At 40.9% G+C, this 27777-nt stretch overlaps 1 protein-coding gene across 2 annotated transcripts in view; it reads left to right on the top strand.

Annotated features, from left to right (window-relative positions):
* Positions 1-3460: 3460 nt before the first annotated feature.
* ARMH3 (armadillo like helical domain containing 3) overlaps positions 3461-27777 on the top strand; it is a 176101-nt gene continuing 151784 nt past the window's right edge. The window contains exons 1-6 of one of the 2 annotated variants that reach the window (XM_086680694.1): positions 3461-3591; positions 17234-17346; positions 19767-19823; positions 19968-20114; positions 22899-23006; positions 26755-26847. In XM_086680694.1, coding sequence (XP_086536820.1) covers positions 17245-17346; positions 19767-19823; positions 19968-20114; positions 22899-23006; positions 26755-26847 — 507 coding nt within the window. In that variant the 5' untranslated portion in view covers positions 3461-3591; positions 17234-17244. Of the gene's footprint in view, positions 3592-17233; positions 17347-19766; positions 19824-19967; positions 20115-22898; positions 23007-26754; positions 26848-27777 lie in introns of those variants that run through there. The other variant, XM_086680695.1, reaches the window with a different exon arrangement.

The raw sequence follows: 27777 nt of genomic DNA, 5'->3' as shown, positions 1-27777 counted from the left end.
TCACGCCCCGGCGGCGCGACCCCGCCCGCCAGGGGAGGAGCCACGGGAGTCTCGCGGCGGCGGGGGGGGTGGGGGGGGATGAGGCTCCCGAGCACCCAAGGGTCTCAGTGCGTCCGTCCTTGTCAGCCCTACGCAAGCTCGTTGAGTCGGGATGTAGGCCCAATGCCCCAGGCCCCAAGAAGCCAAGAGCCTTACTCAGGAATCTCCCAGTCTGAGCCCTGAAGTGAACATGTCATACTCCCAAGGCTTTTCTTCCCCCCCAAGCCTCTCTCTCACCCCAACTCCTTAATTCAGTTAGTCATGAAATTTTTATTGAGCACCTACTAAGTGCCCAGCTGACTAGATAGCCTTGAACCAAACAAAACTCCAACCTCACGGAATTGACAATCTAGTGGAAAATAATAACAGTTTAATACTTCTATGGCACTTGCTGTGTAACTCCCCCACCAACCCCCACCCAGCAACAAGCCCCTAGCACAGATATGGAAAATGAAGCGCAGAGAGATTAAGGAAACTGACCAAGCTCTCACAGCTATTTCAACCACAAGCAATCTGAATCCTGAGTCCTTGCACCATACCTCTTTACTATATCAACAATTTATTACCCAAACTAAGAATTTGCTAAAAATCAAAATTAAAATATACTTAAAAATTTTTTTTAATGTTTAATTTTGAGAGAGAGACCGAGCAGGAGCGGGGGAGGGGCAGAGAGAGAGAGGGAGACACAGAATCCCAAGCAGGCTCCAGGCTCTGAGCTGTCAGCACAGAGTCGTAGGCGGGGCTCCACCTCACAAACCAGGTCATGAGATCATGACCTGAACTGAAGTTGGTCGCTTAATTGACCGAGCCACCCAGACGCCCCAAAACATACTTTAGAGGCACCGAGTGTATGTAATTTCTCTAGCAACACCTACGCATTGATATGCAGGGGTCCTTTCCACCCCTGACTGCCTTCTCAGATGATATGGTATTCCCTCTCCCTCCAAGTCCAGTCCCTCCTCATGAGTCTGCTTCTCCCTCCTTCCCCCAACAGCTTCAGTGAGAATTTGCATCAGCCTCATTCTGTCCTCTTGCTCTCAGCATAGAAACACTCTCCAGTCTGCCCTGTCTTATAACTCACTCTTTCATCCTCGTCTCCCCACTACCCACCCCACAGTGGCTTCCTCTCCTTTTCCCTTCAATCAAGTTTCTTGCAAAGATCCTCTAGCATTTGCTGCCTCCACTCTCTCTCCTTCTATTCATTCCTCAAATCACTACTTATCTGAAGTAGATTTTCCTGATGTCTTCAAGGATATTTTTATTTCCTTTTCTAAGAAGCTTGACAACATCCTTGATAGTCCCTCCTGTGATTTCCATGGCATCTTTCTCCTGTTATTTTCCTCTTTTTTAGATAGTACTTGGTTCATCAATAAATGTTGGTATTTAAACTCTATTATGGGCCTGATCTCTCTCTCTCTCTCTTTTCTCTCTCATTCTTTCTTTTTGTTGTCCTTTTCTTAGCCCATTCCTTTCTCATGGTTTGAACAATTACTACTAAGTTAATGGCTCAAAAATATTTATCTACAGTAGATATGTCTGCTGAGCTCCAGTAAAGGGTACCCACATGTCTACTAAATATCTCTGGTTGAATGTCTCACGGCATTTCAATCTCAACATGTCCTAAACATCACCTTCCTCCCCAATTTGTCCTCCTCCATTTGTTTCTAGTTGTCACAGGATTTATTTCATCTTTGTATCCTCACTTTTAGACATGAGCCTGGCACAGAGAAAGACTTCAATAGATGTTTGGTGAAGGAATGAATAAGCTTGAGTGGCCACATGTCTGTGTGTGTGATATCACGGAGGGAACTTTTGGCTAAGAGTTACAGAATAGTTATAGAAATAGGCCCTCTTAAGAAAAGTGAAATTTATTCGAACATAAGGGAGGAGAAGGCTTGGAAAATGAGCAGGAAGCAAGATACTCTTTGAAGGCCGAGAAATAGGAAGCACGACTGTTTTTCAGCAGGAATCATCTGGCCAGGGTATACTTGTTATGAATAAATTTTGACCATCCCTTCATTTTTGCATCTTTTGGCCAAGAGTCAAAACCTTGGAGGCTGCACCTAGTGGTCAAAGTCAGGTCATATGAACTCACTTACTTTGGCTGCTCAAGGTCTGGTTTTCTACCAAGAATATACCCAAAGGAAGAGGCCCTCAGAATATGAGAGGAAGGGTTCAAGGCTGGATAATCAAAACAATATGACATAGGCCTTTTATTATCCCTGTTTTTCAGATAGGAAACAAAGGTTTATTTATTGATTTAAGTATATTTATTTTTAGTAATTGCTACACTCAATGTAGGGTTTGAACTCACCACCCAAGATCAAGAGTCTCATGCTCTTCCGACTGAGCCAGCCAGGCACCCTGTAACTAAGGTTTAAAGGGCTCAAGTAATTGTCCAAAGACATACAGCAAATAGGTAGCAGTTTTAGGATTCATTTTCACAGCATTCCAGAGGTTGTGCTCTTACCTACTCAGTGTATGGCCTTCTAAACTTAACCCTTGTCTGAATCTGTATTTAATTAACTTCTTTGACATAGGCATGGACAGTGTGTTATGTTGCTTCACCTTTATACCCTCTCCTCTAAGACTTGGCCCCATCTTCACCTTCCCCCAGGAAGCCTCCAGAGATTGACATGGAATTTTCCCTTCTCTGAATTTTCAGGGCATTTATAACTTGAGCCTTCCTAAGCCTGCCCTTGATAACTCACTGTCTGATTATTTATTTATTTATTTATTTATTTATTTATTTATTTATTTATTTATTTATTTATTTATTTAAAATGCTTATTTTTGAGGGAACACAAGCAGGAAAGGGGCAGAGAAAGAGGGAGAGAGAGAGAATCCCAAGCAGGTTCTGTGTTATCAGCAGGCAGCCCAAAGCAAGGCTTGATCCTGGGAACCTTGAGATCATGACCTGAGCTGAAAGGAAGAGTCAGATGCTTAACCCACTGAGCCACCCAGGTGCCCCAGCAGCCTATCTTTTTTTAAATTTTCCATTTTGTACAGAGAAAATTGAGACTCAGAGGAGTTACTTGCCCAGTTAACCCATGTTACTTTGAACACACTAGGCACAAAATACTGTTTGTTGAATGGATTTGTTTCCAATTTTTCATTTACAAACTTGCCATAAACATCTTGGAACATATATCTTTATTCCTATAAATGGAATTGCCGAGTTCAGAGTCCGCTATATTTAAAAAGTGTGTATGTATATTTCTCCCATATTTGAAAATCTGCTATTGCAGCTTGTGTCCAGTAGACTCTCAATAGATGTTTCTTTGGCTAATTTATTTCTCGCGGTGCATTTCGGGAGTTGTAGTCTTTGCGATGATTGCTGGGAACCATGGTCTGAGCCAGGCTCAGGAAACGGGCGTGGACGTACCTATCACACAGCGGGCTTTAGGACCCGGCGGGGCACCGTGGGCCGGGGGAAGGGTCGGGGGAGGTCGGGAGCGCGTCCGTGAGCCGAGAGTAACAGCGGCGTCGGTGGCGTCGGGAGCGAGCGGGTCCGGGAGCGGCGCGGGTGGTGGAGGAGGAGCCCGGGGCTCGGTAAGCGGCGCCGGCCCGGGTCGGTCCCCGAACCTGACCAACCCCTGCAGCTCCTGTCGGACTAGGCCTTGGCCCCGAGGCGGTCTGGGGGCGGGGCCTGCGCTCGCCTTGGGGACGAAGGTGGTGGCGGGGGACGGGTGGGAGGGGGAGGGCAGCTGCTGAGGCGGGCCGAGTTTGCGTGCGGCTAGGAGGCTGGGCCCGGGCGGCGGAGGGGGCTGGAAGCGGCTCGCTCCTCCAGCGGCTGGTCCCTCGGACCTTCCGGTGCCGGTCACGGCCCTCCCACTCCCTGCTGGGTCCTCCTAGCTGCCGAGATGCTGACCTTTGACCCCAGCGTGGGGCTGATCCTGCCGCCTCAAGCTGCCTCCAGAGCCTCTCCCACTCAGCTTGTCCCCACTCGAGGGAGGCCTTCTGCCCAGCCCAGCCTGGCCCTGGGATGAGGGCCCTTGGACAGGACCTCTGAGAAGGGTTAGAGGCAGGCCCGGTTGTCCTGGAAGGCCCCTCATCCTGCCCCTTTTTTCAGTCTCTGACGGGCTGCAGTCCACCTTACACCCAGAATCAATGAAGCGACCGTGTTTTCTCAGGGTTACTTGGTGCAAGCCTGGGAAATGAACCTGTTCCCAGGCAGGCGTGGGGAAGAAATAAATAGAGGAAAAGAAGCAGGTTCTCTGAGGAAGGAGAGCTATCAGAAGCCAGGGAATGCTGCCTTTGGAGACTGGGGAAGTGCGAACTTGGGCCAGACTGAAAAATGTTTCTGGATCATCAGACCTTCCCCATTTCTTTCTCTCCAGAAAAAGTTTTGAGCTTAGTGAGGATGCTTTCTTTGCTATTCTGAGTTCCCAGTGACTTTGTAAACCAGGACAAGTATGGTTTGTGTTCCTGTCTTAAGCACAAGTTAATGGAATTATTTTGGGTGTGTCTTCAGCTGGATTTGTGTGCACAGTACTTTCCTAGGGGAAAGTGTTTGGGATATCAAGTCTATCAGTCTAGGGAAAGGTGGATCCTTCTTGTTAGGATTGTAAAGGGGGGATTCCCACTCTTCTTAGTCAATTGGGAAGCGTTTATGACTTTTTTTTTTTTTAAAGTAGGCTCCAGGCCCAGCTCAGAGCCAAAGCTGGGGCTTGAACTCAGGACCCTGAGATTGAGACCTGAGCTGAAATCAAGAGTCTGACCCTTAACTATCTGAGCCACCGAGGTGCCCCAAGACTATTTCATTGGATGTTTAGGCATTATAATTCACTCATTCGTTCAACATTTGTGTAATAGAATTTTTAAAAACCCTTGAAAACTCAAAGCAGTTGTGACAGTTGGAATCTCACATAGAGTCAAGTTCAGAAATCATAAAACTTGGGGAAAACAGCCAATCACAAATTGGTCCAGGATATATGAAGGTGAACTGTTTATTCAACACACACTTATTGAGTAGATACTATGTAACTGGCCCTGTGGTTAGAAATAGGAGTATCTTTTCTCAAGGACATCAGAGAAACATTCATATGAAAATTATAGTGCACTGTTACATATCCATATAAAGAAATTTATACAGTGTGAAGGGAATATTGCCATTGTGTGGGAGAGTCAAGGATATTTTTGCAAGGAGGAGTTACTTTAGTTGGGTTTTGAAGGATGAGTAGGAGCTTGTACAAATAAGGTGTTCCAGTTCAAGAGCACAGCATGCACAAAGGCATGGTGAAAGTGTGACGACAAGAAATAACATGATGTTTAAGTATTAGAAATTTGTCCTAAGCAGGATGTTTGGTGGGGAACTTGCCATGAGGTAAGACTGAAAGGAAAGTAGGGAGCCATTGGAGTTATTTATGTTAGGGAGTGACAGATGTATGAATTAAAGTAATGAGAAATGTGTCAGTGAACTAGTTACCTAGAGTCTGAATAACGTGTGGCATTGGGAACGAAGAGGAGAGGTATGGATTTTACAAATATTTCTGAGATATGCAACATAACTTAGTGACTAGGGAGAGAGTAGGCTAAGGTTTGTAATTTGAGAGATTGGGTGAATGGGCATTTCACTGACCAGGATGTGGATTAGAAAAAGTAGAGCAAATTTTTAAGGGTTGGGGTGACTATGGAAACAGGTATAAGGGGGATATCTGGTTTGTTGAGATCAAGTTGTTTGTGGGGTGTGCACAGGGAAGTGTTAGGAGACAGCTGGAAGTAAGGAGGCCTGGCGAGCTTAGTATCTTGGCCATAGCTCTCTGTAGGTGAGGCCATATATGAAAAAATGCTGGGGAAAATGATGTCTGTTTTGTTTGTTGATAAGGAAGAATTGGAATCTGCACTTCTTCCATTCAGCAGTGAGCTTCTCAAGGCAGGTACCATAACTTAGTAATTTTGGGTCCCCTTTTTGTCTCATGCTTTACCTGTGCCATTATAAGGTCTTGATAAATGTTAGTTATTAAGCCAGCAAGAAATCCGTTTACTTAGTAAGGTTGCAGTTACCTGTTGGGTTTTAAGAAGATTATGAGAGTCTGTCTTAGAATTTTCGTTTTATACTTCGGTGGTATTCATGAGGCTTGTATGGTTGAACAGGAAAGGAAATGAAGAAGATATGAGTGACGTGCTGCTTGAGGAGGTTCAGGGCTTGAACAGGAGATGGACAGTATTAATTTACAGGAGGCTCCAGCTCATTGAGAAGAGGTTCTTACAATGAACTCTCATTCTGGGAGATGTCAGAAAAATGTGATTTTCAGTCAAAGTTTCCCGAAAGCCTGTCAGTTTGGAGTTGGGTCCTCCTTATGAAGGTGCAAGCGTGTTCCTTCTTGTATAAAATAATTTGAAAGGGAACCTGAGGTAGTCATGTTTATTTAAACCTCTTCATCTGTATTATTAGTTTGTGCAAGTAGGCAGACTCAGTAAATTCATTTGGGACCAGACTGAATTCTCTTCTGTGAAGCTACTTCACCTCTAGCGGATGCAGACAGTGGCTGATACCTAGAGTAAGGATTGGGAAATTCCTGTTTTTGCCATTTGCTGCTTAGTCTTAGGAAAGTCCCTGAATTACTTCTACTTTCCTTTTTCCTTTTCTTTTCTTTTAAACATTTTTTTAAATGTTCACTTATTTTTGAGGGAGAGACAGGGCGCAAGTGGGTGAGGGGCAGAGAAAGACGGAAACACAGAATCTGAAGCAGGCTCCAGGCTCTGAGCTGTCAGCACAGAGCCCGATGTGGGGCTCGAACTCCCAAACTGCAAGATCATGACCTGAGCCGAAGTCAGATGCTCAACTGACTGAGCCACCCAGGCGCCCCCACCCCTTTATGTATGTATGTATGTATGTATGTATGTATGTATGTATTTATTTATTTTTGAGAGAGAGAGAGAGAGCGCGCGCTTGAGAGAGCACGCATGAGCAGGGGAGGGGCAGGAGAGAGGGAGACACAATCTGAAGTAGGCTTCAGGCTCCAAACTGTCAGCATCGATCATGACCTGAGCCGAAGTTGGTCGCTTAACTGACTGAGCCACCCGGACGCCCCTATTTCTACTTTCAAGTGTAAGCTAAACACCCATTCTGAGGTGAGCCCTGTAGAGCACATGCAAGATGTGAATGCTGCCCCATAGTGGCTCATGTGCCTACTGAATCAGGCTGGTTCTTTCCTAGTAGAAAATAGGGATGATGCTTGTCAGACAATGTCCTGACTTGACTGACTTTTTTTGGATAAGGTGGGAACGTTGATATTATGGATGTCAGTTTGGAGTTTCCGCAGAACTTTAACTGAATCTGGATTTTGAGTATTCCGTTAGTCAACACCTGATTTTTTGCACTACTGGGATATTCTGCTAGGACAAAGGACTACCAGAGAAGGATTTAGTGTCTTTACCACTTTCTATAGCTGTTTTACTTTGGCAAGTGAAATCTTCATTGTCAAATTATGGTAATTAAGTACCTACTACAATAGTACCTATCTACTTTAAAGGATTAAATAAAGTATATTTAAAGCACTGAGAACAGTGCCAACTATATAGTCAGTATTCAGTAGTGTTATTTATCATATATCACCTTGATTGGAAGGCTGTGCTCTGAAAGATTTGGAGGAATGAGTGATGAGTTCCCTCCCCAGGACTTCATAAAAGAAAAGTGATAGCCTGAGGGGATGGTGGCCTATCCTTTAGCTCTCCATGAAGAAATTCAAAGAGGTGGCTTCATGAGTGCAGACCTCACTCTGTTTTTATTTTGGAGATAAGAGAGACTTGGAGTGACTAGCACTAAAAATCCATTAAAATGGAAAGGCATTATATGCTTCAGAGACAGTCTGTGGGGTGGAATTGGGGGAACCAGTGTCCCATGCTATGAGAGAAGCTGTGGCGAGGAACCACGTGGAACAGTAGGATGTGAATCCAGCAAGTGAACTAAATCCTCGGTCCTTCAGAAAGAAAGAGGCATGTTAGGAACTGGTTTGAGAAGGTAAGGGTTGGAGTTTGAAGTAGAAATCCTCTACATTTTCTTAAATGTTTATAGTGCTAGTATTTACCTTTAAGGAGTGTGGTATGCCTTTCGGAAGAATTTAGGGAGCAGATAACTTCTGCCTAAGGATTAGACACACACACATATACATACACATACACACACATGTATACCCATGCTTCTGGAGAAATTGTGGACTTTTAGGAGAGCCAGGGCAGGAGACTATATTTCTGGTTTTATAAACATACTGCTTCTTGTGTATTGAGTGAATGGCCAGTGATCAGACAATGATAATATTTTAATTTTTTTTTTTTCAACGTTTTATTTTATTTTTGGGACAGAGAGAGACAGAGCATGAATGGGGGAGGGGCAGAGAGAGAGGGAGACACAGAATCGGAAACAGGGTCCAGGCTCCGAGTCATCAGCCCAGAGCCCGACGCGGGGCTTGAACTCACGAACCGCGAGATCGTGACCTGGCTGAAGTCGGACGCTTAACGGACTGCGCCACCCAGGCGCCCCTGGACAATGATAATATTTGACTCAGCTAACCACAGCTTCTGGGGAGACAGGATTTTTATCTCCTTCACTTGAAGCATTTTAGATTACTGTAGTCAGTGTGTCTTGTAGTGATCTATCACAGATGGACAAACTGGGGCTGAGGTCCTAAGGGAGGGGATGCCATTGGTGAGTTAGTGTGGGGAGAATGAGCTGGGAGTAGGTGAGGGCTGCTCCAGTGCCTTTGCTAGAGGTGACAAGTTTTATTCATCCTCTCAGAATGGTCCTATGTTTAGATGTTCCTTTCAAAGCATTTGATGAGTTTCAACGCTTTGATGAGTACTTCTCAAACTTTAGTGAGTATCAGAATTACTTGGGATAAAGTTTTTCAACCTTGTTAACTTTCACATATTGAGCCAGATAATTCTTTGTTGTGAGGACTGTCCAGTGCGTTGTAGAATGTTAGCTTTCCCCTACCTAGTAGATGATAGTAGTATCTCCTTTCCCAGTTGTGACAGACAAAAATGTTTCCAGTCATTAATTTCCCCTGGAAGGCAAAATTGCCACAGTTGAGAACCACTGACCTGGGGTGATTATTAAAAATGTAGACCCCTAGTGTCAACTGTACTAAAAAAAAAAAAAAAAAAAAAAAAAAAAAAATCTAGACCCCTAGTCCTTATCTTGAAAAGTCTGTTTCAGTAGTGGGAAAAGGGAGCTTAGGGATCTACATTTTCAGGAGGCACCTCAGGAGGTTCTGAAACAAGTGATCACAGCTCAGTGGTAGCAAAGTATAATCGTTCCTAAGCTGAGAGCTGTATAGATTTATACTTGACTTGCTCTGCATTTCATCTTTCTGTCTTACCTTACTGTATCTTTCCGTTCATTATCAAATTTTGGTGGAGAATTATCCTTAGAGCACTGACTAAGCTCAATTAAAATTTTATCGGGGCGCCTGGGTGGCTCATTCAGTTACGTGTCCCAACTTCAGCTCAGGTCATGATCTTGCAGCTTGTGAGTTTGAGCCCCGAATTGAGCTCTGTGCTGACAGCTCAGAGCCTGGAGCCTGCTACCAATTCTGTGCCTCCCTCTTTCTCTCTCTGCCCCTTTCCCACTTGTGCTCGCTCTCTCTCGCTCTCTCAAAAATAAACATTAAAAAAGTTATTATCCATTAAATCTTTTTGTGGATATTACTGAGTTTCAGCTGTTTTTTTTTTTTCTATTACCATTATTGGATACATCTATCAACTTTACTAGAGAGATTCCTTTCCAGTGTTTTCTTCCAAGTTTTTCTACCATTCCATTCATTTGTATGTCTTTTTCACTTTACCATTATCAATATTTATATACAATATTTATATATATATATGCATGTGTCAGACACACGCATATGTATCTTTTACTACTTACGGTGGCACTTCTACTCGTTGGCAAACTAGAGTGTTGAAACTCAAGATATCTGGACATCCTAAAGTTTGTTCATTGAGAACTGGCCTGGAACATCATCTCAGTTTCTCTGCAGATCCTCAGCTTTGTTTATATATAGGTTACACCACTTCTGCCCACTCTTCTGCCTTTTGAGAGACAGGGTAGCATAGTGTTTAAGAGCAGGGATTCTAACATGTGGCTGAGTTTGAGTCCCTACTCTCACACTGGCAAGTTTTTTTTTGTTATTTTGTTTGTTTGTTTGTTTTTGTAACCATTTTATGCTTTAGTTTTCTTATGGTAAAGTTCCAGGATCATAGGTCTGTGAGGATAAAACCAATTAATGTATACAAAGTGCTTATAACAGTGCCTGGTGCATAGTAAATGTTAAGCAAATGTTAATGTTTTGGTTGTTATTTTTGATTAGTGTCCTGAGTGTGCAAGTTGGGGTCCCTGCTAGTTCTAGTGTTTTGCATGGGTGCTGTTAATTTTCATATATGTATGATCGCACAGACTTTTTAAAAAATTATTATATGTTTATTTTTTAAAAATATTTATTTTTGGGGCGCCTGGGTGGCGCAGTCGATTAAGCGTCCGACTTCAGCCAGGTCACGATCTCGCGGTCCGTGAGTTCGAGCCCCACATCAGGCTCTGGGCTGATGGCTCAGAGCCTGGAGCCTGTTTCCGATTCTGTGCCTCCCTCTCTCTCTCTGCTCCTCCCCCGTTCATGCTCTGTCTCTCTCTGTCCCAAAAATAAATAAACGTTGAAAAAAAAATTAAAAAAAAAATTTATTTTTTAAAGTTTTTTTAAAATTTATTTTGAGAGAGAGAGAGAGTGCAAGTGCGTGGGGGAGGAGCAGAGATAGAGAGAGAGAGAGAGAGAATTCCAAGCAGGCTCTGTGCTGTCAGTGCAGAGCCTAATGTGGGGCTCCATCCCACAATTGTGAGATCATGACCTGAACTAAAGTCAAGAGTTGGGGGCATTTAACTGACTGAGCCAGCCAGGGGCCCCCAGACTTTTTTTTTTTTTTTTAGCTCAAGGAATAGCTTACGTAATGGAAAGTGTACAACTTGATGATTTTCTTTCTTTTCTTTGTGTGACCTCCACTCTGATCAAGATAGAGCACATTTTCAGCACCTGAGTAGGCTTCCTTGTGCCACTTCCTCCCACTCATCTCCCCACCAGAGGTAACCACTGTTCTGACCTCTGTCACCATGGATTAATTTTGCTGTCTTTGAACTTCATATAAATAGAATCATTTGTTTGTACTCTTTTCTTTCAGAGGTTTTTATTCAACATCTGTGAAAGCGATCAGTATTTTTTCAGTAATTTGTTCTTTTAAATTTCTGGGTAGTACCCTGTTCTACGAATAAATTATAATCTTCCCATTCTGCTGATGGACATTTGAATTCTTTTTTATGTATGGAAAAAACTCACAAAAAACACAAAATACCCACTTCAGAAACCCTTCAACATTTCAAAAAAGAAATGTTTATTATAATCTAGGCATTTTGGCTCTTCTGTTCCTCGAACACGCCAAGTATGTTCAAATCTTGGAGACTTTGCATTTGCCATTCCCTCTATGCCTTTCCCTCTAACACTTTTGCCAAGACTTTCATGTGGCTGTTTCCTTCCTGTTATTTTGGTTCCAGCCCACATACTACTTGTCATAGAGGCCTTTAATCTCTCAGTCTAATGTAGTCCCCCTATATAGTTTGTCTTCAAGGTACTTATCACTTGTTTGTTATCTTTTCCCCACTCTAGAATGAAAACTCTGAAAGCAGAAATCTTGTCTGTCATGTTAACTTCTGTATCCCTAGTGCTTGGTACCAAAAAGGTGCTCAACAGATATTTGTAGAATGAATGAATGCCTGATCTGTGCATATGTTTTTTCTTTCTAGAAGATGGGCACATTGGTTTTTACTCATTTTTTTTTTCTCCTTTCCTTTTTCCTTTTCTCTCTCCTTTTTCTTTTCTTATGTACTGGTTGAAATGTTGTAGGATGTTTACCTCAGCATCTACCTATAGGTGGTGTTTTGGAGCTTCACTCACCAGTGAAGAGAGGGTGATACTTGCTAACAGTCCATTACCAGTATGAACCTAGAACCCCAGTCCATTAAATTTGGAAGCCTATAGAGAACTGTTCCATGGCCTCCCCCTGGCCCCCGGGTTTATTGAATTGAGATATAATTGATATATTATTGAGATTATAATTAATATATAACATCGATATATAATTTTAAAGTGCACAATGTGATGATTGGATACACATATACATTGTGAAATGATTGCCATGATAAGGTTAATTAAAACATTCATGCATGAGGCACCTGGATGGCCCAGTCAGTTGAGCGTCTGACTTCAGCTCAGGTTATGATTTCATGGCTCGTGAGTTCTAGCTCTGCGTTGGGCTCTGTATTGTGAGCACAGAGCCTGGAGCCTGCTTCAGTTCCTGTGTCTCCATCTCTCTCTGCCCCTCTGCTGCTGCTGCTGCTGCTGCTGCTGCTCTCTCTCTCTCTCTCAAAAGTAAATAAACATTAAAATTAAAAAAAAAAACACCATTCATCTATCATCTCACATAGGCATATTCATGTTGTTGCAAATGGCAGGATTTCCTTCCTTTTTTGTAGCTGAATGATATTCCATTTTATGTGTATACCATATTTTCTTTATCCATTCATTTATTGATAAGACTCTTAGGTTGTTTCCATAGCTTGACTATTGTGAATAATGCTGCAGTGAACATGGGGATGCCAGTATCTCTTTAATGAGACAGTGATTTCATTTCCTTTGGATATATACACAGAAGTGCGATTGCTGGATCATATCATAGTTTTATTTTTAATATTTTGAGGAACCTCTATACTGTTTTCTGTAGTGGCTGCACTGATTTACATTCCCAACACTGTACAGAGGTTCCCTTTTCTGAACACACTTGCCAGTGCTGCTTTTTACAGATTGGCAAATTGAAGCCCAGGGAAGGAAAGGAAATTAAAGTTTATAGAATGAGTGTATAAGAATTGGGGCTAAAACTCAAGACATTTTGCTGTTATTTAGTATTTTTTTAAACTTTTTTTTAATGTTTATTTTTGAGAGAGAGAGAGTGTGACAGAATGGGAGTGGGGTAGAGTGCCTTTCTCTCAGGCAGAGAAAGAGGGAGACACGGAATCTGAAGCAGGCTCCAGGCTCCGAGCTGTCAGCACAGAGCCCGACGTGGGGCTCGAACTCACCAACTGCAAGATTATGACCAAGCCGAAGTCGGATGCCCATGCCCCAACCGACTGAGCCACCCAGGCGCCCCAAGCTGTTTTGCTTTTAGATTTTTTCCAGTTTTATTGAAAAATAACTGACATACATCAGTATGAAAGGCGTAACAGCATGATGGTTTAAAAAAAAAATTTTTTTTTTAATCTTTATTTATTTTTGAAAGAGAGACGGAATGTGAGCAGGGGAGGAGCAGGGAGAGAGAGGGAGACACAGAATCCAAAGCAGGCTCCAGGCTCCGAGCTGTCAGTATAGAGCCCAACACGGGGCTCAAACTCACGAACAGGGAGATCATGACCTGAGCTGAAGTCAGACACTCAACGCTCAACCGACTGAGCCACCCAGGCACCCCTGTGGTTTTATTTACATATATTGTGAATTGATTACCTCGGGTTTCATTAGCCTCTGTCATCTCATGTAGATACAATACCAAGACTTTTGATAGATTAACTCTGGAAACTCTCTGGAAATTAGAGTGAATTTCTTTTAAATTAATTTTCTGCTACTAGAGTTGGCATGTATTGTGCTCAAGAAGACAGTAAAGTCAATGAATAACTAACTTGCTTAGTGTAACTAGCATTTCTTGTGTATTAGGCATGGCAGAGTTTGGCTTTAGGTTTTAAAATCTTGATATTTGGTTGTTTTACCCTGAAGGGATGTGAAATGATGTGCATTTAAGACAGTCGTGGCTGGATTGCCTTAAGATAGAATTCTTAAAAGTTGTATGACTTGAGTCTTTCAGAGAGAAGTTGTTCTGTGGGTCATGGGATTGGCAGTCCCTGAGGTTTAGTAATAAAAGACTTCATTGATATACCATTTACTGTTGGGTTGGGGGATTTGAAACCATTCCTAAATTTGATGGTAAGTGAAATTAGGATTGATATGTTGCCTTATTCTTTTTTATATTTTGCCTATTATATCTTATTTCTGAGAAACTGTGTTAAAGCCTAAGATGGCATTTCTGTGGGATTACAGTGGCTTTGCTGTATTTATTGCTTCGCCAGAAGGATTTAAAAGCCCGGATCAACAGAGGTCATAGTGTAGTCGCAGAATGCTTTTTTTCCTTCCTCATGATGCCATAGCATTTTCTTTGTACTTTTACTCTGTTTCGCATGATTCGCCTAGTGCTGTGGGGTTATCATGTGTCTGATGTGTCTGTCTCTGCCAATCGATTGAAAGATCCTAGAGGATCAGCTCTGTAGTTTCATTTTTGTAACCCCATAGTGCCTAAATTAGTGTCTTAACCACATTTAGATTTTTTTGTTTTTTTTTTGTTTTTGTTTTTTTTTTTTAAATTTTTTTTTTCAACATTTATTTATTTTTAGGACAGAGAGAGACAGAGCATGAACGGGGGAGGGGCAGAGAGAGAGGGAGACACAGAATCGGAAACAGGCTCCAGGCTCTGAGCCATCAGCCCAGAGCCCGACGCGGGGCTCGAACTCACGGAGCGCGAGATCGTGACCTGGCTGAAGTCGGACGCTTAACCGACTGCGCCACCCAGGCGCCCCTGTTTTTTTTTTTTTTTTAAGTTTATTTATTTTAAGAGAGAGAAAAAACGCGAGTCAGGGAGGGGCAGAGAGGGAGAGGGAGGGAGAATCCAAGACAGGCTCCACGCTGTTAGCACAGAGCTTGACGTGGAGCTTGAACCCACGAATGGTGAGATCTTGACCTGAGCTGAAGTTGGATGCTTAACCGACTGAGCCATCCACGTGCCCCTAGGTGTTTCTTATGTGTTTGTGGTATTTCAGTGATGCTGAGAGAATTATTCAATGATATGTCTAGTCCAGGGCCTTGTTTTACTTGTAAGGAAACTGGGAAACACAGTGACTTGCTCCATTTCATCTAGGTGGTTGGAACCTAGCGTTCCAGTCTCAGTTTTGCTGGTTGGTTGGTCCATAATGCCTTGCTGCTCCTTAGCTGCTACTGGTTTTCTACAAACAGGAGGGGTTTTCTACAAAAGGGAGAAAAACCCTGAGAAGACATAAATAAATTACACTCACATTACGGATGTGTTCTACCAGTCAGATATTTTACTTTCAAATTTAAGAGCAGAGGCTTAATTTCTGAAATCCCCCCCCCCCAAACTTTGTAATACAGAGTTCTACACTTCTCTCAGTCCTCAACCCTAGAAGCAATTTTTTCTATGTTCCATGGGTTAGAAGTGCTGGCAGGAGAAGGAGACTCTTGTCAGTTTCCAGTCACACTTCAGGCACCTTGGGTGGTAAATTCCAATTGTCTGTGATGGTGACAGAGAGTAATGAGACAAGGCTCTTGGCTGAATTCCCCCCCTGCTCCAAATGAGGAAGAGTGATGAAAAGAATTTAACTTCTTAGGAAATCTGGTACTTTGGATGGAATTGTTTTTCCCTCCTCTCCTATTCCCTTTTGCTTATTAGAAAGTATTGATTCTGAAATAGAGAAAGTGAGTTTATTAGATTTGGGGTGGACATTGATTAGCTGTAACCCAATTATAAATCCTCAGAGGGGCATGTTTGTAAACAGTTGCTTCTCACACCCAGAAACTAGTGGTTCCTGCTATTCCCGCTAATCAACTGGTTGAAGCTGAACACATGAAAGGTCTGTATCTACTAAGTTTAGAATTGCATTGCTTTTGATTTATTTTAATAGGATCTTGCTGATTTCCAATTTATTTTCCCCCGATAAGGACAGCTTCCTCTTGACAACCTATTTAAAAGACACAAGAATGTTTTGAACAGAGGCTGTATTTCATGCTTTAAGGTAAAGCCATGATCAATATAGTATAAATTGCCCCAAAGAATCTTCTCTCTCTTTTTTGGTTGTTGTTGTTGTTAGTTTTTTTTTTTCCTTCAGTTTTCTCTGGACCATAGTGCTTATAAAAAAAGGATAAGATGTGCCAAAGATGCTGGATATCTAGTTGGAGAAATTTCCTGTGCTTTGTGTTTTTTGTGCTCAAAGGTAAATCTCCTTTTTGGCTATATATATTAGAGAAAGGCCATGTCTGAGATACAGTCTTTTAGGTGTTGGATGCATCTCTTCCTTAAATAAAATTTTGACTTTGATTTGAAACATAGCACATATTTTCCAAAAGTCACTGAACAAAATTAATTTTGTTCTGCTGCTTTGGGTTTGTCTGGAAGTAAAATCAGCCTCCTTGCTACTGCCCACACTTGCCATTGGATGAGATTAAGTTTCACAACTAGAGCCTAGAATTTAAGAGAGAGACAGGAATTTTGTCAACAGTAGAAAGAATCTGGGAAGTGAGGGGAGATGTGTAAATCCACAGTGGAGACCTGTGGGATTTCAAGTTCTCCCTTGTAAAAACTTGAAATTCCTTTAAACAAGATGGGGAAATTGGGCGTGATTCATGGAATTGCTTCTATAAAAGAATTGAAAAATACTTTGAAGTTTCATCTGTAATAGTGTTATATATATAATTAGATTTGACAGAAGTAGATTGTTATATTTGGTTATTTTGAAATCAGATTTAATTTTTGTCCTTATAACTGCTATTTTCTGCCTTGGGTCTCTTTCCAGAGGAATTTCTGAAGACAGTCAAGTGCAGTGTGATTTATGAGGCAGTGAAGGCCAAGTACTTTGCAGTGCTGAGGACTTACTTACTTTGGGGAAATCAATGGAGCACATCAGTCTGCAGCACACTTCCTGCCTTAATGGTCCTGAGCTCAATCAATACTTGTAATTTAACTTCACCATCAGTCTGTGGGCAATGTGTGCTTTGTAGCCTTCCTTCCATCAACCTCAGATATATGGCCAGATCTATTCTAGTTGGAGCTAGTTACACTTTCTTTCCTGGTTTTGGATCTGGTGTAAGCCTTGTCCACTGGCAGGTTTTAAAGATGTAAAATGTGTTTTGCTGTAGGCCAAGCAATGATTTAAGCCTTGAAATTACCTGGTCAGGGGATGGGGTGTTGGACAGATGCACAAGATCTATTACATGGTTTATCATTTTTTTCTTTTTCTTAGAAAAGTTCCCATTGAGAGCTTTTCAACAGACCATCCAGCATCTTGGAGAGCATTTGAGCACTGACTGTGGCTTTCGTTTCACAGATTCTCTAACCATGGCACAGGTGGAGAAAAGAGGGGGTTTGCTCCGGAAATCTTCAGCTTCCAAAAAACCATTGAAGGAAAAAGTGGTGCTGATGTATGATGAGATCTTCATGGTAAGGCCTGGAGCTCTGACAATTCTGCACAGATTGACTCCTTACTTTCTTGTACCAAAATGAGAAATAAGCTCACCTCTGCCTGCTACCTTCTAGTTCTTTAGAGGGAGAATGAGGGTGAGGATGAGAGTGAGCTCTCTCCTGGTGGAGATTATGATCATGTATTAATTTATATGTATTGTTGTTATGTTGTTCTTACAGATTGTTGCCATGAGCCGGGTAAAACAATTGAAAGGAGGGAAGAAACCTCGGGAACTTTTTTTTCTGAATATCTTTTTTTTTTTTTTAATATTTATTTATTTTGAGAGAGAGAGTGTGTGAGTGGGGGAGGACCAGAGAGAGGGAGAGGGAGAATCCAAAGAAGGCTCCACGCTGTCAGTGTAGAGCCTGATGCAGGGCCTGAACCCACAAACCATGAGATCGTGACCTGAGCTGAAATCAAGAGTCAGACGCTTAACTGACTGAGCCACCTAGGCACCCATTTTTTCTGAATATCTTTAAGAAACTTGTCACCCGCATGACCCAACTTACAGACTCTTCTATCCTAAATATTCCTTGAAGTTCCTTTTGGTCCTAGAGTTCTATGATTCTAAAAGATGAACTGTTCTTTCTCTCTCAATCTCTCTCTCAAAATGAATAAACTTAAAAAAAAAAGATGAACTGTTACATTTCATCTCAAGTACCTAGTGGACGGAACAATTGCTTAGTCTCTCTCATTGTCCAACTCTATAAGATAACTGATGAATTATTAGTGATTAGGTGGAAGATTTCTTTGGGTCTTCATAACTGCTGATTGACCATGATCCAAGCCTTTGTTTTAAAATTTACCCTGTCAGGGAAGGTGAGAGTAAATTAGATACTCTGCAGGGGTACTTACCTTCTGAAATTCTGATCATAGCTAGCATATGTAAAACAGAATAATACTTCTAAAAAGAGTTACTAAGTATTGAATTTTTACTATGTGCCTGGCATTATTCTAAGTGCATTACTAAGTTCATTATCTCTAATTCTGACAAGAATGCTGCAAGAGTGCTATGTTTTACATATGCTATGTAAAAGAGCATTTCACAGATGAGGAAACTAGGGGTCACAGCTGGAAGGTGATGGAGCCATGGTTTGAACCCTAGTGTTTGACTCTAGGGCCCTTACTTGTTCAACTTTGTCACATGGCCCAGAATAAATAATGTGATCAAGTAAAACATCTAACTCTTGGGAAACCTTAGAGACCGTTTGATATGCACAAAATTAATACAGAATTGCGCAGATCAGCACAGTATGGAGCAAATGAGTGGGTACTTGGGTCCTGTTAGAGCTCTCTCTATATGAAGTAGGGTTGGCATACATAGAATTGTTGATTGCGTGAGCTTTGAGGATGGGAGTGCCAACACCATGAGTAGTCTGAGTTTCATATATAGATAGCAAAATGACATCACTGAAGTGTGAGAGGCAGTGTGTGACCCCTCCTAGGAGAAGGGGATGGAAAGAAATCACTAAATGAGAACCTTATGAGAATGCCAGAAATGTTGCTTCTCTGTGTCATTCTTAGTTAAAAGTCCAGAAGAGATTCCTAGTATGGTATTTTCTTAATAGATCAAGCGTTCGTAACTAATGAATATATTAGTTGGTAGTAATTTTAAAAGGTCAACTTATGGGTGATAGTGGGCGATTGATCTACTGGTTTTATGTCATTAGTTTTCCTTTAAAGTTGAGGTTCTCTTTTTCTTATTTTGCTCCTGAACCAGAAGCCTCTGACTCTTTAGAACTTCTGTTTGAAAATTATTGCTAAGAAATTTTGGATTTTAGCACTATACTTTTGTTAACCTTTTGGACCAATTTGAATTAAGGAAGACCATATTACAAGCTCTGTACAGTGGACTAAATGCATACAGGAGGGCAAGTAGAAGCAGTCAGGACAAGATGTTGTAAAACCATGCGGTATTGCTGATGTGATTCAGGTTCTGGATCCTGTATGGGTGTAAGTAACTTAACTTTGTGGATCCTCTTTTCTAAGAGGAGGATACAGATAGTATCTACTATACCTGGCTCTCTGGGCCATTGTGTTTCATTTATGTGAAAGGGCTTTGCAGAACATACAGATGCGATAGGGACATCATAATGTGACTATCTTAATCAGTTGGTTAGGTTTACTTCTTGCTAGAAGAGAAAGATTTGGGGGGAGACTCTTTGAGCCATTATTTAACTTCTGGCACGCAAATATATATCTATGCACAGTATCTTCCATTTGGGGGAAAAAAACCTCCAAAACTGTTGTTCCCTATTATAGCAGTTTAGAATGACCAAGCATTTTCAAAGTTAATTTTGAAAGATAAGGTTGATTAGGTGTAAGTGACCCTTTCAGATGTGTTCTTAATGCTTTGGTGTTAGCTGGGGACATTGAACTGCTTATTTTCTGATTTCAGACAGAGGACCCCAGTAAGTGCAGTCCACGATTTTGGGAGGAGCTCTTCCTTATGAAGGTAAACTTGATGGTATCTCTGGATTTTCCTACTAACGAAATTGCCTTCTCCTGTGTTCTACATGCGACACTAAAATGCACTCACATTAAATACAGTACACTGAAAATGTTACTAAAAATAATATCCCTGTTGTTCCCTTGGTAGGTGAATTTAGAGTACCTAGAAGGCAAGCTGGAATCTCTTGATGGTGAGGAGTTAATGAAGATCAAGGACAATATTAATTGCTTATTTCAACACTGTATCCAAGCTCTGGGAGAGGAACATCCAATTCGAGTTGTCAATGCACTACAGGTATATAGCTGGGTGACTGGGGAAGTCCTATTTAATAGGGGAAAGGAGTTATAATACATCTGTTGGGACCTGAGGAACCTAAAATAGCCCTTAGGTATGAAGTTTTTTTTTTTCCCCTTTAAATAATAAACATCTATGCCATGTTTGTTGAGCCAGCTTCCTGGCTAAACAAATTGACACTTATACTAGTCATCTTGTTCATTGTATGATTTGATCTAAAGCCAAGACAGATGGACAGAATTCTTGATTATTTGAGGAAAGGAAGAGATAGAGGGGAAACTATGAGGTAGGGATAGTTAGTCTAGCAAAAATCAGAAGAGATTTAAAAAAAATTTTTTTTTTAATTTTCGAGAGAGCGAGAGAGCATGAACGGGGGGGGGGGGAGGGGCAGGGAGAGAGAGAGAGAGAGAGAGAGAGAGAGAGAGAGAATTTTAAGCAGGCTCCACACTCAGCACAGAGCCTGATGAGGGGCTTGACCTCATGACCCTGGGATCACAACCTGAGCCAAAATCAAGAGTTGGACACTCAACCGACTGAGCCACCCAGGCACTCCCAGAAGAGATTATTCTTAAAACAGTATTTTCTCACTAGATCAGGAGTTCTTAATTTGAGGTTTCAGAGGGTCCTTGACTCCCTGAAGTTATATGTAATATTTTAGGTGTATGTGGCTATTTTTTTCTGAAAAGAGAGCTTTCGCCAGATTCTCAAAAGGGTCTGTAACTCAGAAAACATTAAGAATCATTGTTCTTTTAAAATTTTTTTTTTTCAACGTTTATTTATTTTTGGGACAGAGAGAGACAGAGCATGAACGGGGGAGGGTCAGAGAGAGAGGGAGACACAGAATCGGAAACAGGCTCCAGGCTCTGAGCCATCAGCCCAGAGCCTGACGCGGGGCTCGAACTCACAGACCGCGAGATCGTGACCTGGCTGAAGTCGGACGCTTAACCGACTGCGCCACCCAGGCGCCCCAAGAATCATTGTTCTTAATGCTAAGTCACATATTCATGGGAAAGATGCACTGAATAATTATTTCTTGAATGACTGTTATGTGCCAGGCATTGGGATAGTGGGGATACATTACAGGTTTCTTGAGAGCAAAGACTTTGTTAGTTTCATTCAGTACTTTGTTCCTAGTGTATAGTACAGTGCCTGGCAAGTAGGACTTTAGAAGTAAATTTTTATTGAATGAATCATGGGCAAAATTTCTAAGTTTATAGTCCAGTAACTCCGGTGCATCTTAGATCAGGCTGAGTAGCTAGGGCAGTGATTGACAAGCTTAGAATATGAAGAATCCATGACAACATAAAGGATTTTATTGGAAATTTTGATATTATTTTTTTATTTTAGAGAAAGAGAACATGCGGGTGGAGGAGAGAGGCAGAGTGAGAGAAAGAGAATCTTAAGCAGTTTCCCTACTAAGCACAGAGCCCGATGTGGGGCTCAATCCCATGACCCTGGGATCATGACCTGAGCTGAAATCAAGAGTTGGATGCTCAACCAACTGAGACACCCAGGCACCCCTGGAACTTTTGATAGATTGGGTTTAAGTTTCTAACTTCCTAGTTGGGCAAATCACTTTGTGAGCCCCAGTTTTCTCATCTGTAGATTGTAGAAATTACCTGTTGAGCTGATGTCCCAGAAAGAAGGACCATGTTTACCCTTTAGTTGTGTTAACAAAGTTAACAGTAGATTCTGCATTTTGGGTATTGCAGTTGTAGGGCTTCACTGAAAGCTGAAATGAAAGTTGGAAATTGTACTTCCTATAATTGCAGTAGCTCACTATAGAGGCATGAATGGTAAACTGTTTTTAGTTCAATGGAAGTAAATTGACATTAAGTCACTTGGTAACCCATAAAAATATAGTATATTATTAAAATGGCTGATACTTGTTGAGCTTTAAAAAGTTTCAGGCACTATTCTTAGAGCATTAATAAAGTTCCAGGGACTATTCCAAGTGTTTTAATTCTCATAGTTCTCGCAACATCCCTATGAGATGGGTGCTATTATTGTCATTCCCATTTTATAGATGAGAAAACTGAGGCACTGAAAAGTTAACTAACTTGTCCAGGTTTACACAGCTAGTCAGTAGTGAATGGAGATTATAATGAATTTAAGATTTTTTTTTCATGTTTATTTATTTATTTTGAAAGAGAGAGCAAGCGAGCGAGCATGAGCAGGGGAGTGGCAGAGAGAGAGAGAGAGGGAGAGAATCCCAAGCAGGCTTCACGCTGTCAGCGCAGAGCTCAACGTGGGGCTCGCAAGATCATGACCTGAGCCGAAATCAAGAGTCAGTCGCTCAACTGACAGAGCCTCCCAGGCGCCCCATGAATTTAAGATTTGAAGCAACTGGTTGTTATCATATGGACCAAAATAACTTTTGTAGTTATTAAAAAATACTAAGAATTATAAACTAAAATGTAAATACGGTAATGATTTTAAGTAAAGGAAAAAAGCTCCACCAATCCCATGACTCAAGCTCAAGAACTGTTGTTATTTTTGAATTCACCTTCCAGTCTTTGTCTGCAATGCAATTTTTGAAAAGAGGATGACTAAAAAACAACAACAAAAAAGATGGCAACAATTTCAAGTGCTGTTCCTCTTTTAATGTCTGGATTTTGCACGTAGTAAGACTCCGACTGTTTTGAAGCTTAGAGTGATAGAGCAATTGAATGTCAGCTGTGTAAGGAGGAGGTTCTGAGGTGGCAATGTGAGGCGACAGATCCAGTGCCCTTCACGTTTTGAGACTTCCTTTCTACAAAAGAATTCTTTCTCTAATCTCTGCAGACCTTGTGTGCACTCATTCGAGGAGTCCATCAAAAGAATAAATCTACCTCTGGGTTTGACATCATCAACATGCTGATGGGCTTTGACAAGGCAGAGTTGTGCATGAAGGTGAGGCGTAAGTTGTAGATGTGCTTGTGGATGGCTGCTTCTGATAGCTGTTTGCGGATACCATCTGCAGACAGTTAATGTACTAGAAGATTGGCACTCAGGTGGATAGAAATGGTTGAATTTGTTCTTGAATTTGGATATTTTTGTTTTACAAATTTGTTTATCTGAATAGAGGAAAATTTGAAATTCAAATTTGAAGTATCCTTCCCCTGCAGGATAAAGACTGAGCAGTTTATTTTATGATTTGTATCATGTGCTCATACGTTCTTAAAAACACTTATGAACTCAAATAATATATAACAAGGGTAATGTAATATACAGGGGTAACTTTAGTTCTAAACTTAAGTTTTCTTATTTACATAATGGCTTTACCAGAATTTTTATTTCTACTGTTTGACACTTTTAAAGTAATAGCTTTATTGATAGATAGTTCACATATACAATTCACCCTTTTAAAGTATGTAATTCAGTGGTTTTTTGTTTTAAGATTTTATATTTAAGTAATCTCTATATCCAACACCATGGGGCTCAAACTCACAACCCTGAGATTAAGAGTCACATGCTTTACCGACTGAGCCAGCCAGGCACCCCTCATTGAGTGGTTTTTAGTATGTTCACTGTTAATTTTGGAACATTTTTATCACTCCAAAAAGAATACATGTTCCCATTAGCAGTCATTCTCCATTCCCCCTTCTCTCTAGCCCCTGGCAACCATTAATCTGCTTTATGTCTTTATTGGTTTACCTATTCTGGACATCTCATCTAAATGGAATCATACGTGGTCTTCTGTGTCTAGCTTCTTGCACTTAGCATAATGTTTTCAGGGTCCACCCGTGTTGTGGCATGTGTCAGTGCTTCATTCCTTTTTATGGCTGATACTTCATTTTATGAATGTACCACATCAAATTTATTCATTCATCAGTTGATAGACATGTGGGATATTTCAGTATTTTGGCTACTATCAATAATGCTGCTGTGAACATTCATGAACAAGATTTTGTGTGGATGTATGTTTTCAATTCTCTTGGGTGTATACATAGGAGGAGAATTGTTGGGTCATATGATACCTCTATGTTTAATATTTCAAGGAGCTTCCAAACTGTTTTCCAAAGTTAGTATACCATTTTACATTTCCATCAGCAGTGTATAAGCATTCCAGTTTTTCCACATCCTCGTCAACAATTGTTTTTGTCTCTCATATATATATGTGTATATATATATATGTATATATATATTTTTTGGGGGGGTAGAAATATTTATTCAAATCCTTTGCCCATTTCTAGATTGAGTTATTTGTTTTATATTGTTGAGTTGTAGGAGTTCTTTATATATTTTGGATAGAAGTCCCTTATCAGATATCTGATTTGTAATGTTTGACACTATCTTGAGTGAATGTTGTTTATAATATGAACTTTGAAGAACTAGTCTTCTGTCATTCTCTGAATTTGAAATAATCTATGTGACAAAGAATCCTTATAGCGATCAGATTGTTTTTTACAAGTTATGAACATATAGTTGTAAGTATATGAAGACTTAGTACTTGGAGTCAGTTTTCCAAGCCTCTACTGCTCCTATGTATATATCATGGTAAAATCTCAGATCTCGCTCTCATTCTGGTAGTTCTCACTATTGTCTATATGCTGCTGATTACTAAGTCTCTATTGTTAGTCTTAACATCCCCTCATGAGGCTCAGAGTTGTATACTCTGTAAGCAGTTGCTGAATTTACCCACTCATACATCCCTAAAGTACCTCTTGCTTGACATCTACAAAACGGAACTCCTTATTTTCCCTTCATCTGTTCTTCCTCATTCATTCCCTGTTAGAATGGGCTCTCCTGTCATCTCAGTCACCCAAGCCAAAAGCTGGAGTCATCCTTGACTCTTCCTCTCATCTTTCATATCCAGATGATCACCATGTTCATCTAATTTTGCCTCAGTTCATATTTTTCATACCTGTCTTTGCTTTTTTTCCCCTACTGCCAGTGTCCCCATTATCTCTCACCAGAACCATTTCAGTGATGCCTTCATTCATTCTTTTGACAAATGTTGGTTAGGCTCCAATGTGCCAGGCACAGGGGATACACAGGCAAATAAGACATGGCAGCTTCTTCAGAAAATTGCTAGATTAGTCCTCATTTGTCTCCCTCCCTTCAGGCTTACCATCTTTAAATCTGTCATCCACACTGATACCACAGTGATGTATCTTACACTCAAATCTCTGCTGCTTAAAACCCTTCATTAGTTTCCCATCAATAACAGGATAAAGACCAAACTCCCTAGTTAGCTTTATATAGCTTTCATGACCTGCTCCCTATTTATTTCTCTAGTCTCTCTCACCACTGTGTTTCCCTCTGTACTTTCATAATAATAAACTACTTGTGTTCCAACTCCACACCCAGGGCCGTTTCATTCCTCATGTGTCTTTGATCATGCTATTGCCTGTCTAGAATTCTTTTCCTCATCAAGTTTTAATTAACTCCTACTGATTTTCCAAAATATAACCCACCCCTTAGGAGTCTTGGAATAGGTGACTTCTGAGATAATTCCCCTTTTCCATGTATATTTCTGTCATAGTAACCATTCAATTAAAACTGCTTATTTTTCTCTTCCAGTAGACTAAAAATGCCTTGAGAGCAGAGGCCATTATCTAATTTTTCTTCTTGAATTCTTTGAAAGCACAATATTTAGCATATAGTAGACCTTCACCATATATTTGTTGAATTGAAGTAACTAATTTTGAACCTTCACTTGAGCTTTCAGCATGCTAAATCCTATTCTTCATTCATTCTCCTCCTTCATTTAATGTAAAATATTTCTTTTCTTATTCCTTCTGTTGTAGCGTGTGAGGGTTTCATCTTTTGATTACATTGGGTCTGAGAGCTGGTTGTTAGTACAAGTGATATACTCCAGTCACATTGTCTAGTAGAATCGACCAAGGTGGACACAGCTAGTTTTATTGGATAGTGTATACGGCCAGTGATGGCTAGTAGTGATATTGTCTCTTTGTTGTTTATTCAGCGTGCCTCCATCAAATGATATATTTTATCAGATAGTGAAACTTATCTATAGTTATTTGACCATTATTAATCTTTTTTAACCATTATTGGTCTTTAACCACTTTTTTTAACCACTTATTTTTTCCTAATGTAATTGAATTAATTTAATTGAATTAGTTTATTGTTTTTATTATTCAACCACTGTTATTAGCCTTTAAAAAATTTACTTCTATTAAACATTTAAAAAAATTTTTAGATTATTTTTGAGAGAGAGAGAGAGAGATAGCATGCAGGCAAGAGAGGGGCAGAGAAAGAGAGGGAGATAGAATCCGAAGCAGGCTCCAGGCTCTGAGCTGTCAGCACAGAGCCCAACACAGGGCTCAAACCCATCTACCATGAGATCATGACCTGAGCCAAAGCTGGATGCTTAACCACTGAGCCACTCAGGCACCCTTACTTCATTCTATTCTAAAGGTCATGAGAATGATAGGTTGCAAACATTCATTTGATGAAGTAGTGAATTCTTTATTATTCTGTGCTGTTGTTCTAAAGCATTTTTCCCCAAGTAGCTACACTTTGAAGTCTTACTTTTCTTTGTCTGATCTTGCAAGGGCTAGGCCTGAAGGAGTGATATGGTTGCTTCATTGAATGTTGTACACATTACCCTGTGTAACATAAACCCAGAGTTGGACAGAGACACAGTAGAGACGTTACTTGGTATGTTTTAATACTTAATGGATCTCTTTCTCAGAACTTGATGGAGAGTTTGGATTCATTGCTTTGTGCAGAAGGTTCTGAAAGTCTGAAGAGTTTATGTCTGAAACTTCTCCTTTGCTTAGTGACCGTAAGTGACCCATTTATGTTTCTCTATCAAGGGTATTACAGTAGGAGCAAGCTTATTTGAATGCTTGAGCCCAAAGTTAGAAAGGAAAAGAGGAAAAAAAAATTCTCTGCTGGGGCATCATATCATTCCATTGCGTGTGAATGTGTAGAAGGAAGTTAGATGAATGGGCTTTCACTTCCTAGAAACTGCTCTTTGCAACCATTGGCATTTTTAGCCTATGGGATACATGATATTTCTCACTTTAGAGGTACTACCCCTGCAGAATTCTTGTCTTCTGAATTGTCAGATTTGCTCCTCATCAGGTCTCATTTGGAAACAGTTTTTGTGATTCTGAATAGTTATTTGTTCTGATTTTGACATAATTGGAAGCTGGCCCGTACCTTCTAGTGGGAGGAGGGCGGGGTGTTGTTCATTTACTTCAAGTAATTCCTTTTCCCTGCCATCACTCAAAGTCTTCTGGATCAAAAACTTCTTTCTGTGCATTTGAGGAATGAAACCCCCCCAAAACTGAAGTAAATGCTTAAGTGAGGGTGTGAGAGAAACAGTACATTCAGAGATTCGGGAAGTTTTAATTTGCTCATTTCTTACCCTTCTAGTGTCTGACTATTAAGGCTCTGGCAGCTTCAGAGGTGCTTATTAAAAGTCTACTAAGTATCTAGTAGAATGTTTTAACATTTCTGATTCTCTTAGTGGGGGAGGAGTTATACTTGAGATAGTAGAGTGCCTCAGTAATAGCCTTTTAAAAAAATATTTATTTATCTTAGAGAGAGAGAGAGAGAGAGAGAGAGAGAGAGAGAGAGAGAGAAAACCAACGTGGGAGGGGCAGAGGGAGGGGAGGACAGAGGATCTGAAACGGGCTCTGTGCTGACAGCAGCGAGCAATGTGGAGCTTGAACCCCTGAATCATAAGATCATGACCTGAGCCAAAGTC

The sequence above is a fragment of the Puma concolor genome, chromosome D2 (genome assembly GCF_028749965.1).
Source record: "Puma concolor isolate L17-30 chromosome D2, mPumCon1.1.hap2, whole genome shotgun sequence".
Lineage (NCBI taxonomy): Eukaryota > Metazoa > Chordata > Mammalia > Carnivora > Felidae > Puma > Puma concolor.
This window is presented reverse-complemented; position numbering and strand designations above follow the sequence as displayed.